General features: G+C 45.6%; 1 protein-coding gene across 1 annotated transcript in view; it reads right to left on the reverse strand.

Annotated features, from left to right (window-relative positions):
* Positions 1 to 2,060: 2,060 nt before the first annotated feature.
* Positions 2,061 to 13,246, reverse strand: part of shank2b (SH3 and multiple ankyrin repeat domains 2b) — a 618,688-nt gene continuing 607,502 nt past the window's right edge. The window contains exon 23 of the mRNA XM_034184578.1: positions 2,061 to 4,500. Within this exon, the coding sequence (XP_034040469.1) occupies positions 3,981 to 4,500 (520 nt within the window). The 3' untranslated portion in view covers positions 2,061 to 3,980. The remainder of the gene's footprint in view (positions 4,501 to 13,246) is intronic.

The following is a 13,246-nucleotide window of genomic DNA, read 5'->3' on the forward strand; positions in this document are numbered from 1 at the left end:
TGGGTGGTTTATCATTTTATCTTTATCAAAGATAACTTTTCAGTTATCTGATTATCTGTTACTGAAGTTAACTTTTTGGTTATCTGTGCCCACCACTGGTTATGTGCAACATTGTCGAACATCTTGTGCAAATGTCTTCCAGTCATTTCAGATAAATTTGTTGTACGTATTGTTAAAAAAAACATTTTTCACTGTTTACTGTTTCACTGCTCGAGCAAAATAATTTCCTTCTGGAGAAATAAGGAATCTTAAATCTTTAGCACTTTTCATAACTCTGTTCAATTTTACATTTTTTTAAAGCTTATGACGTCATAAAGCTCTGTGGCTTAATTTTTTTTTTTTTAACTTCTGCTGAAGAAGTTGGCTGGATGTCACGTTTTCACTCCTGGTTGTTTGTTTCTGAACAGCCTGTAACAGTTTTTCATATATCATTATGACATTTTTACAGAGGATTCATATCCTGGTAGGCAAGAACTGATTCAGTTTTCAAGGTCATAGGTCAAACTCAGGAAAAATCTTGGAAAATTGGAAAAATCCATATCCTTTAACGTTGAACAAATTTTCAAAAATTCATAACTGCCAAATTTCAGATCAAATTTCTTTCCAATTTCACAGTCTTGTGTAGGATGGTATCCTGTATCAACTGACAAAGTTTGATCCCGATCTTATCCAGATTACAGATTTTGTGCCCATTTAAATTTAACATTGAAAACCCTATTTAATGTATATTTTACATTATATCTTAATCAAACATGTCCCAATCACTCTCATATTTGAAAGTGAGGTGTGGACTGGCACTCACTATCACCTGACAAAGTCTGATCTGGATCTGATCCAGATTACAGATTTTGTGCCCATTTAAATTTAACATTGAAAACCCCATTTAATGTATATTTTACATTAGTTCTTAATCAAACGTGTCCCAAACACTCTCATATTTGAAAGTGATGTGTTGACTGGTACTCACTCACAAAGTTTGATCCAGATTGTGGATTTCATGGACATTTGAATTTAATATTGAAAAGCCCATTTGATGTACATTTTGCATCAAAAGTGCCTCAGTTACTCTCATTTGTGACAATGAGGTGCAAACTGACGCTCTCAATGAGGAGTTTGATCTGCATCTGATCCATATTGCGGCTTTAGCGGATACTTGATTTTAACATTAAAAGCCCTTTTGATCTACATTTTGTATCATATTTTAGCTTGTGAAAAGTCACTTCTAACAGGACTTTGACCTTGAAAATTTTTCCAAGGTCTAAATTTGTGGAATTGGAAACTAGAGTTGGCGGAGGTCTGCGCTCTAAGAGTGCGGTGCTGTAGTTTTAAAATATAATGGTGGAGATCTGATGATGAAGAAAGTAAAACACAAAAGTAAAGAAAAGCTCTACTTTTTCTAAACTGTGGCCTATTTAAGAAAATCCATGAAAAAAAAAAAAGTCTAAACTGGCCTCGATAATATTTTTGGGTCCATCTGAAGACGCACAGAATGGAAAGCACAGACAGGACAGTAACGCCCTATATCATGCTCGTACCTCGTTGGGACAGTCTCAAAGGACTCATCAGACTGCATTCCCATGATGCATCACTTTACTTTCATGGTACATCAGTGTCTGAAAGTGCAGCATGGTGGATCAGTGGTTAGCACTTTTCTCTCACAGCGAGTAGGTCCTGGGGTCACCTCACTCCTGGTTCATTCTGTGTAGAATTTGTTCTGAACGAACAAACTCTATCCTTACTTTAAAAAAAAAAAAGAGACGAGTATCTGGTATCAGATCAGGTATAAGGTCAGTGGTGTGACAAGCACGTATTTGTTCTGGGAAATAAAAACAAAACAAAACCCTTTTTCACCTAAATTCTACTGAAATACGGCCCTTGATTTTCAAAATGAGGAGTTAACACTTTTAAATAAAAAAAACAAGTGTCTAAATTTTGCTTTAAAAGAATTATTATTTACTTTTGTATTTTAAATATCAAATGCATAAAGTATCACAATATTAGGACTCAGAAACACAAACAGCAGAGCACACGGGCCACGGAGCCGGAAGCTGTCCCGAAATACTGGGTCTAAATTAAACAGTCTTTTTTGTGATCTCTCGGGGCAGTTCTAGAAAAATACCCCTTTATTTCATTTTCACGGACCAATGAAATCTCAACAAAAAGCTCCCTTTCTCCATGGAAATGAGAATGCAGATGCGTAGCTGCGGTGGCGCCCACTGACCTGACAGACTGCTGCATGTGACAGTATATGTTGCTCAGCTAACTTTTTCTTACTTGAAATCTTTGGGCCACAGTTGTTTGGGGCTGAAAGAGGGAAAAGGAGCCCAGATTGAGCAGTTTAGAGCTCATGTGTGTGTCAAGGACACATCAACATTCATCTGCACTCAGGATCGAACTGGGTTCACTCCCATCTTTCCAGGATCCAGATGTTTTACAGCACATAAATGTTCCCCAGTTTTATACGGACACGGGCAACTGTCGGAACTCATCAAAGAGGTATTTGTGCCCCAGTACTGCTGTATGACCCTCATTTCTCAGTAATCTTCAAGAATATAGTCAAGATCATGAAGCTCTTAAGTTCAAACCCTTTTGCACTGTCGGACCGGGCGAACACAAATATGTTACCATTGAAAACCACTGACCCTTTGGTTTGTGGATAACTTGCTGTACCGCCTGAGACCAACATGTTGGTAAGCTGACATAAACTGTAAATTTGGTTTGCTGCTTAAGTTAATGCTAGTTAGTATTTAACTAATTTATGAGATCCAATAGGGATCCAGGGTTATAGCTGCATGAATGTAGCATTGTAGTTAATCTCCCAGGAAACAATAACCGAGGGAACACTTTAGCTGTGTCTCAATCCGGGGCTGCATCCTTCTAAGGCTGCATTTGTTGACTGCATGTGTCATAGTCTCATTTCAAAAGCTCCTTGGAATGCAGCCAATGAAAACGAAGGATACAACACATCCAAACAATTCCAAGAGTCATTGCGGGATTTTGATTTCCCTGACAAAATGGTTGGCAAATTAAAAAACAAAAAAGGAACAATTATTGGGCTGCATATGTACAACTATAAATAACTAATGTTTATGAGTAAAGTATAAATAAGCACTAAAAAATTATCTTTGTAGAACGCAGCCTTCAAAGGAGATGACCCCCGAACTTGGAGACAGCCTTAGAGTTTGTTAATCTTTGGTTGCGGTAAAACATCATGGGTATAAAGTGAAGCAACATGGGAATTCTCGCCTGAAAAGTGGATTGAGACGCTGTGTCTAGCTCGTGTCCTAGACTGGCTTTTGCTGCACATGTGGACTGATGATGTGGATGCTGAGTGGGTGTGTCCTACAGGGAGCATCTACGGAATATGTTTTTTTAAATTCAAAATGTACCAGCTGATGTTGTCGTCTTGACACAAATAAGTGAAAACAAAAAAGAAAAAAGTCCGAGTCCATGTCAAATTTCCCTCCGTCCTTGGATGCACCCAGAAATATAACTCCGGTGGGACTCTAGTGAAGAAATATTCTCTGAACAAACTCTAGCAAAGATAGAAAAAGAGCAATGACCAGCTCAGCTGGTTTGTTTTTCAGGTACCCGCTCCGGGTGTCTGGAAAAAGTCAGTAGTATTCCAAAGCGTTTGGAAGAAAGCATCAACAAGTGTTTCTGTGTTTCCAGCGTTCTTCTGGACGTCCTTCACACCGGCCTCCACCGCGTTCTCCTCCATGTCAAGTAGCAGCTAATCGCTTCTGTCTCCCGCTGTGATTTCTTGTGATGTTTTGGAATCCCCTGATGCTCAGGACAGTGGGAGCGAGGAAGAAGAGTGCCGACACGACGGGAGCACTGAGATGAGGGCGACAAAGGAGGATGAGAGAAGACGAAAATGGCAAGAGGTGGCATCAGCTCGGACACTCTTCCACCCAGACCCACGACTTTAGACTCTCCCTCTCCTCTACTCCGACTCCACTCATCACCTCGCTGGCTCCTTATCTGTCCTGCAGCAGCTTCAGGGCCCTCTCGATGTTCATGCGGTGCCCCACCCGCGTCACGCCCAGGTCTATCAGGTCCTCTTTCTGCAGCGAGGGCAGGTGAGCGCCCTCGATCTCATTGTCCAGGAAAGCGTCCCTGTGCTCCCCGAGGTTCAGGCTCTCCAGCCAGTCCGCCACGTCGTGTTTGCTCCACAGCTCCATGGGTTTGGAGACAAAAGGCTTCCCCGAGGCGGCCACTGCCTGCATCAGTGTGAGCGGCGATGGGGAGCGTGAGCTCCCGCTGCCGCCGCACGATGAGCTGAGGCTGTAGCCGCCTCCGCTGCCCATGGGTGGAGTGGGCAGGCCGAAGACGTCGGTGAGGGAGGGCGACACAGAGGGCGGCAGCGAAGAGCAAGGAGTGAGGGAGGAGGCAGAGTCCGGTGGGCTGCACGGGTGTGTCTGGGAGGGGAGGCTGCTGGGAGGCGTGGAGGCAAGTGCAGTGGCGTTGCTACGCATTCCTGAGTCTTCTGTGGGCGGCCTGAGAGGGACAGAGAGAAAAGGTGAACCCGTCTGCAGCTTTCAAATAAATAATCAGATATCTTCTAGATATATTTCATATCTGAGAACGATGTTTCATGTCATTAAAGCAGCAAAATCAACGCCTTCTTTGATCTTTGAGGGATTTCATGCTGAATGATCTCATAATCCCACATTTCTCTGTCGTTTTGCAAAAAACAAAAGCAGAATTTAGACCTGAAATGACTGAGTTCTGGGTAAATGCTTTATGGATCAGTGATAGAAACAGATGGGTGCCTGTCTGATTCTGACCATTAGAGGGCGCTGCAGTAACACTGACACAGTTGTACAACAAAATCTGAATCAAAAGCTGGAAGCACTCAGGCTGTTTTGGTTTTAAATCCTGTAACACTTGGTGATTGAATCTTGCATAATGATTGACCAAAAAACTGCTTTGCCCTGCTTGTGTGATGATCGGCTGTAATGATGTCATTCAGGCTCTCAGCCAATTAGGTGCAGAAGTCAATTCCTCCCTCACGATTGATAAACATATGGGGATCCAGATGTGCTTTACAGAGTGTGGAGATAGAAAAAGCAGGACCCACGGACCCTCAGAAGAGACCTGGTACCAAAGGCATCCCAGTCATCACCTTAATGGACTGCATTTATATTAATGAATCAGATGCGCTTTATAATGATGCCTCACATTCACCTATTCACACACAGACACACATTATGGTGCTGCCGTGCAAGGTGCTCAACTGCACACCAGGAGTAACTGGGGAATTAATGACCTTGGCCAAGGGCGCTTAGTAATTTTTGTGGGTTTGAACCAAGGATCCACTGGTACTGCTTAACCACAAGACTATCATGCCCCATAAACTGTAGGTTTAAATGAGATTTTGATCTCAGATCCACTGACTGGCGGAGAAGGGGCAGAGGTCATGTGATCACCCCCCCCATCTGTGGTGGATGGAGTCTGACTTAATTTTTGATCTTCTTGACTGTTATTTCTGTGCAGTACGTTTTCCTTTGATTGTTTTCAAGATCTATTGATAAGGAGTTTTATGACATGGATGCAGCAGCATGCAGCGCCAGTGCATGCTCCCACACTTGACTTCATGACATCACAAAGCATTATACATATGCTGACACAAAATTTGGACGTTAATCTCAGCCAACCTTACGCTACACTCACATTAGGTCTGAAATTAACGATTATTTTCATAACCTATTTTATCGATTATTTTCTCAGTTCATCAATTAGTTGTTGTTAGGTACATAACGTTAAAAAAAAGAGGTGAAAAATGTGGATCAATATTTTATCTAGAGCCCAAGACAATGCCTTCAGGTATGTTTTGGCCGCAGCTCAAAGATAAACAGTTTTTTTTTTTTTTACCAGGCGGCTCGTAAAAGAAACCAGAAAATATTCACATTTAAAAAACTGAAATCAACAAATTTGGATATTTCCAAAAAAAGAGTCTAAATGATTAATCGATAAACAGACTAGTTGTTAATTTGATAGAGGACTGATCATGGATTAGTCATTGCTGCTCTAATTCACATGTTGGCAGCAGAAGAAGATTCGTGCCGTTGACTGAAGTGTAATTATTGTTAGCGAGTGATGGCAGACGTTAAAATAATTTCCTGTAATCGGCAGCGGCAGCAGCGACTGAGTGTCTCGTACAGCTCCGTATTAAAACAAGCTCTGATTGCCGTTCAATGAATGGCTTTTTTTCTTTTGTGGCGTTAGGGCTTCGTTAGGCGTTTAACGAGTTCTTCTTTTGACTGCACATAAAACTGAGCTCCTGTGCATCACAACAGAGTTTATCTCTGACTGTCCACAAATTAGTATCTTATTTTCATCTGTAGTGAGCAAATGAAGTTGGACATTGTTTTAATTTTGACAGGGTGTACCGTGGTGTCATGTGATGTCACAAAACCCTAAGTTGGATGTTTAAGGTATGTGCTTGGTTTAAGGTGTTTTGGTGGATTCACATAAATGGACACATTTCATGATTCATTTATTGTGTGTGTGTCTTGGCAAAGGTTTGACTACAACTCTACTTCAAAGGATCCTGGTGAACTCCTTCACGTCCACCTTCCAGTGCATGTCCAAAATTAAGTGTTCATTATCAAAATGTTTCAAAACTGTTTTCCTTCTGATGAACTAAACTTAAAGGCTGTTCCAGGCCACGGGGGGAGGTTTTTATCACACTAATGGTTTATTACCTCAGTGTGAAAGTATCAGTGCAAAGTGTCAGCCTGCAGGTCCACAAACGCAGCGAGCGCGCTCAGTCGCAGCCACGCCTGCAGCACTAAACTCCACATGGAAGGTGGCAGTAATTAAACCATTACTTAAAAAGCCATCACTTGACCCAGCTATCTTAGCTAATTATAGGCCAATCTCCAACCTTCCTTTTCTCTCAAAAATTCTTGAAAGGGTAGTTGTAAAACAGCTAACTGATCATCTGCAGAGGAATGGTCTATTTGAAGAGTTTCAGTCAGGTTTTAGAATTCATCATAGTAGAGAAACAGCATTAGTGAAGGTTACAAATGATCTTCTTATGGCCTCAGACAGTGGACTCATCTCTGTGCTTGTTCTGTTAGACCTCAGTGCTGCTTTTGATACTGTTGACCATAAAATTTTATTACAGAGATTAGAGCATGCCATAGGTATTAAAGGCACTGCGCTGCGGTGGTTTCAATCATATTTATCTAATAGATTACAATTTGTTCATGTAAATGGGGAATCTTCTTCACAGACTAAGGTTAATTATGGAGTTCCACAAGGTGCTGTGCTAGGACCAATTTTATTCACTTTATACATGCTTCCCTTAGGCAGTATTATTAGACGGCATTGCTTAAATTTTCATTGTTACGCAGATGATACCCAGCTTTATCCATCCATGAAGCCAGAGGACACACACCAATTAGCTAAACTGCAGGATTGTCTTACAGACATAAAGACATGGATGACCTCTAATTTCCTGCTTTTAAACTCAGATAAAACTGAAGTTATTGTACTTGGCCCCACAAATCTTAGAAACATGGTGTCTAACCAGATCCTTACTCTGGATGGCATTACCCTGACCTCTAGTAATACTGTGAGAAATCTTGGAGTCATTTTTGATCAGGATATATCATTCAAAGCGCATATTAAACAAATATGTAGGACTGCTTTTTTGCATTTACGCAATATCTCTAAAATTTGAAAGGTCTTGTCTCAGAGTGATGCTGAAAAACTAATTCATGCATTTATTTCCTCTAAGCTGGACTACTGTAATTCATTATTATCAGGTTGTCCTAAAAGTTCCCTGAAAAGCCTTCAGTTAATTCAAAATGCTGCAGCTAGAGTACTGACGGGGACTAGAAGGAGAGAGCATATCTCACCCATATTGGCCTCTCTTCATTGGCTTCCTGTTAATTCTAGAATATAATTTAAAATTCTTCTTCTTACTTATAAGGTTTTGAATAATCAGGTCCCATCTTATCTTAGGGACCTCATAGTACCATATCACCCCAACAGAGCACTTCACTCTCAGACTGCAGGCTTACTTGTAGTTCCTAGGGTTTGTAAGAGTAGAATGGGAGGCAGAGCCTTCAGCTTTCAGGCTCCTCTCCTGTGGAACCAGCTCCCAATTCAGATCAGGGAGACAGACACCCTCTCTACTTTTAAGATTAGACTTAAAACTTTCCTTTTTGCTAAAGCTTATAGTTAGGGCTGGATCAGGTGACCCTGAGCCATCCCTTAGTTATGCTGCTATAGACTTAGACTGCTGGGGGGTTCTTTCTCTTTTTGCTCTGTATGCACCACTCTGCATTTAATCATTAGTGATTGATCTCTGCTCCCCTCCACAGCATGTCTTTTTCCTGGTTCTCTCCCTCAGCCCCAACCAGTCCCAGCAGAAGACTGCCCCTCCCTGAGCCTGGTTCTGCTGGAGATTTCTTCCTGTTAAAAGGGAGTTTTTCCTTCCCACTGTCGCCAAGTGCTTGCTCACAGGGGGTCGTTTTGACCGTTGGGGTTTTTACGTAATTATTGTACGGCCTTGTCTTACAATATAAAGCGCCTTGGGGCAACTGTTTGTTGTGATTTGGCGCTATATAAATAAAATTGATTGATTGATTGATTGATTGATTGATTGATGGAAGAACAGAGGAAACGTTCATGCAGAACCGTGATTCATCATTAGCAAACAAACATTTTAATCCATCTGCAAAAAACATTTCTTCACTGAAGTTCCAGAATCACATCAGCAGCTTTGAAAAGCACATGCGCACATTACGTTTCAAAGAAGACAGTCAGACATTAAAGGGGCCATATTGTGCAAAACACACAGCCTGTTTACAATTCTGTGTGCGCACGGAGAAACTCCTCTGCTGCAAACAAACTTTAAGTACGTCATGGAAGTCAGTATCTGTGTGTAGTGTTTGTGACACACCCACTGAGCTGGCGTGCACCCTGTGTGACACGCCCACTGAGCTGGTGTGCACCCTGTGTGACACACCCACTGAGCTGGCGTGCACCCTGTGTGACACGCCCACTGAGCTGGTGTGCACCCTGTGTGACACGCCCACTGAGCTGGTGTGCCCCTTGTGTGACACACCCACTGAGCTGGTGTGCACCCTGTGTGACAGGCCCACTGAGCTGGTCTGCGCCTTGTGCAACACGCCCACTGAGCTGGTCTGCGCTCTGTGTGACACACCCACTGAGCTGGTGTGCGCCTTGTGTGACACGCCCACTGAGCTGGTCTGCGCCTTGTGTGACACACTGAGCTGGTGTGCGCAATGTGACACACCCACTGAGCTGGTGTGCCCCTTGTGTGACACACCCACTGAGCTGGTGTGCACCCTGTGTGACACGCCCACTGAGCTGGTCTGCGCCCTGTGTGACACGCCCACTGAGCTGGTCTGCGCCTTGTGTGACACACTGAGCTGGTCTGCGCTCTGTGTGACACACCCACTGAGCTGGTCTGCGCCTTGTGTGACACACTGAGCTGGTGTGCGCAATGTGACACACCCACTGAGCTGGTGTGCACTCTGTGCGACACGCCCACTGAGCTGGTCTGCCCCTTGTGTGACACACCCACTGAGCTGGTGTGCACCCTGTGTGACACGCCCACTGAGCTGGTCTGCGCCCTGTGTGACACGCCCACTGAGCTGGTCTGCGCCTTGTGTGACACACTGAGCTGGTCTGCGCTCTGTGTGACACACCCACTGAGCTGGTCTGCGCCTTGTGTGACACACTGAGCTGGTGTGCGCAATGTGACACACCCACTGAGCTGGTGTGCACTCTGTGCGACACGCCCACTGAGCTGGTCTGCCCCTTGTGTGACACACCCACTGAGCTGGTGTGCACCCTGTGTGACACGCCCACTGAGCTGGTCTGCGCCCTGTGTGACACGCCCACTGAGCTGGTCTGCACCTTGTGTGACACACTGAGCTGGTCTGCGCTCTGTGTGACACACCCACTGAGCTGGTCTGCGCCTTGTGTGACACACTGAGCTGGTGTGCGCAATGTGACACACCCACTGAGCTGGTCTGCGCTCTGTGCGACACGCCCACTGAGCTGGTCTGCGCCTTGTGTGACACACTGAGCTGGTGTGCGCAATGTGACACACCCACTGAGCTGGTGTGCACTCTGTCTAACATGCCAACTGAGCTGGTGTGTGCCCTGTGACACACCCACTGAGCTGGTGTGCGCCTTGTGCAACACGCCCATTGAGCTGGTCTGCGCCCTGTGTGACACACCCACTGAGCTGGTGTGCGACTTGTGTGACACACTCACTGAGCTGGTCTGTGCCTTGTGTGACACACTGAGCTGGTCTGCGCTCTGTGTGACACACCCACTGAGCTGGTGTGCGCCTTGTGTGACACGCCCACTGAGCTGGTCTGCGCCTTGTGTGACACACTGAGCTGGTGTGCGCAATGTGACACACCCACTGAGCTGGTGTGCACTCTGTCTAACATGCCAACTGAGCTGGTGTGTGCCCTGTGACACACCCACTGAGCTGGTGTGCGCCCTGTGTGACACACCCACTGAGCTGGTCTGCGCCCTGTGTGACACACCCACTGAGCTGGTGTGCGCCTTGTGCAACACGCCTACTGAGCTGGTCTGCGCCTTGTGTGACACACTGAGCTGGTCTGTGCTCTGTGTGACACGCCCACTGAGCTGGTCTGCGCTCTGTGCAACACGCCCACTGAGCTGGTCTGCGCCTTGTGCAATACGCCCACTGAGCTGGTCTGCGCCTTGTGTGACACACTGAGCTGGTCTGCGCTCTGTGTCACACCCACTGAGCTGGTGTGCGCCTTGTGTGACACGCCCACTGAGCTGGTCTGCGCCTTGTGTGACACACTGAGCTGGTGTGCGCAATGTGACACACCCACTGAGCTGGTGTACGCCTTGTGCAACACGCCCACTGAGCTGGTCTGCGCCCTGTGTGACACACCCACTGAGCTGGTCTGCGCCCTGTGTGACACACCCACTGAGCTGGTGTGCACCTTGTGCAACACGCCCACTGAGCTGGTCTGCGCCTTGTGTGACACACTGAGCTGGTGTGCGCTCTGTGTGACACACCCACTGAGCTGGTGTGCGCCTTGTGCAACACGCCTACTGAGCTGGTCTGCGCCTTGTGTGACACACTGAGCTGGTCTGTGCTCTGTGTGACACGCCCACTGAGCTGGTCTGCGCTCTGTGCAACACGCCCACTGAGCTGGTCTGCGCCTTGTGCAATACGCCCACTGAGCTGGTCTGCGCCTTGTGTGACACACTGAGCTGGTCTGCGCTCTGTGTGACACACCCACTGAGCTGGTGTGCACTCTGTCTAACATGCCAACTGAGCTGGTGTGTGCCCTGTGACACTCCACTGAGCTGGTGTGCGCCTTGTGCAACACGCCCACTGAGCTGGTCTGCGCCTTGTGTGACACACTGAGCTGGTGTGCGCAATGTGACACACCCACTGAGCTGGTGTGCACTCTGTCTAACATGTCAACTGAGGTGGTGTGTGCCCTGTGACACACCCACTGAGCTGGTGTGCGTGCTGTGTGACACACTCACTGAGCTGGTGTGCGTGCTGTGTAACACACCCACTGAGCTGGTGTGGGCGCTGTGTGACACACCCACTGAGCTGGTGTGCACCCTGTGTGACACACCCACTGAGCTGGTGTGCGCCCTGTGTGACACACTCACTGAGCTGGTGTGCGCCATGTGTGACACACCCACTGAGCTGGTGTGCGCCCTGTGTGACACACCCACTGAGCTGTTGTGCGCCTTGTGTGACACACCCACTGAGCTGGTGTGCGCCCTGTGTGACACGCCCACTGAGCTGGTGTGCGCTCTGTGTGACACACCCACTGAGCTGATGTGCGCTCTGTGCAACACCCATCTGGCCTGTGGGAGTGCCTCGACAAACATTTCAGCTGTGGGTTTTCATGATGTCAGATCCAATCTGTACATAAATATCAAATACATAAATAAATTAACACTGATGCCCAGCTACCGTATCTTCCTGAGTATAAGTCCTACTGGAGTATGAGTCATACCTATCAAAAACACATTGTGAAGATGAAAAACCGCGCTCCCCCAAATCACAGTCACCTTGGTTCAATGATTATCTGCGTGACCTCAAGCATAAAGCAAGAGGTCTAGAACGGAAATGGCGTCGTTCAAAATAAGAAGTATTTCACCTTGCGTGGCGTGATGCTATCTTAGACTATAAGCATGCATTATTGACTACAAAGCGGACTTACTACTCTGATTTGATCAACAAAAACAAGCATAACTCAAAGTTCTTGTTCAACACGGTGGTAACACTTATGCATGAACAACCACCTGTAGTTCACTCTCCTTTTACAGCACAAGATTTCCTGGATTACTTTGGGAAGAAAATAGAAGACATTAGATTAAACATATCCCAGCATGCCTTAATCCAGCCACTACACCTTGCTATTGAGGTGGGCACCATTACTGAGGTATTACCTAGATTTACAGATTTTGCTAGTATCTCACTGGGCATGCTGACAAAACTTGTAATGTCAACAAAAGCACAACCTGTTTATTTGATCCTATACCAACAAAACTGTTTAAGGACCTGTGGCCCACTCTTGGGCCGGCTGTGCTGGAAATTATTAATCTTTCTTTAACTTCTGGATCTGTTCCTGCAGTGATTAAACCATTACTTAACAAACCCAGTCTTGACCCTAGTGTATTGACAAACTATCGGCCGATATCAAATCTATCATTTTTCTCTAAAATTCTGGAAAAAGTGGTGTCACGGCAGCTCGTAGACTATCTTACTGAGATAATCTTTTTGAGCCACTGCAGTCTGCTTTTAGAAAATATCATTCCACAGAGACGGCCTCTCACTAAAGTGGTGAATGATCTTCTGCTTACAATGGATTTGGACACCACTACAGTTCTGTTGCTGTTAGATCTCAGTGCTGCATTTGATACAGTGGATCATCATATTCTACTTGATAGGCTGGAAAATCATTTTGGGATTACTGCATGGCTGATGTCATACTTGACCAGTCGTTCTCACTGTGTTTTGTACAGTAACACTACCTCTAACCTTAGTGACATGAAATTTGGGGTTCCACAGCGGTCTGTCTTAGGCCCCCTGCTTTTCTCCCTTTATATAGCACCCCTTGGACACATTGCGGCATTTTGGGATTGGGATTGCCTTGCAGCAGTGAGAAGTTGGATGTCTAGAAACTTCCTACTTTTAAACTCTGATAAGACTGAAATGATGGTTCTTGGTCCAGTGAGA

Source organism: Thalassophryne amazonica, chromosome 2, assembly GCF_902500255.1.
Source record: "Thalassophryne amazonica chromosome 2, fThaAma1.1, whole genome shotgun sequence".
Classification (NCBI taxonomy): domain Eukaryota; kingdom Metazoa; phylum Chordata; class Actinopteri; order Batrachoidiformes; family Batrachoididae; genus Thalassophryne; species Thalassophryne amazonica.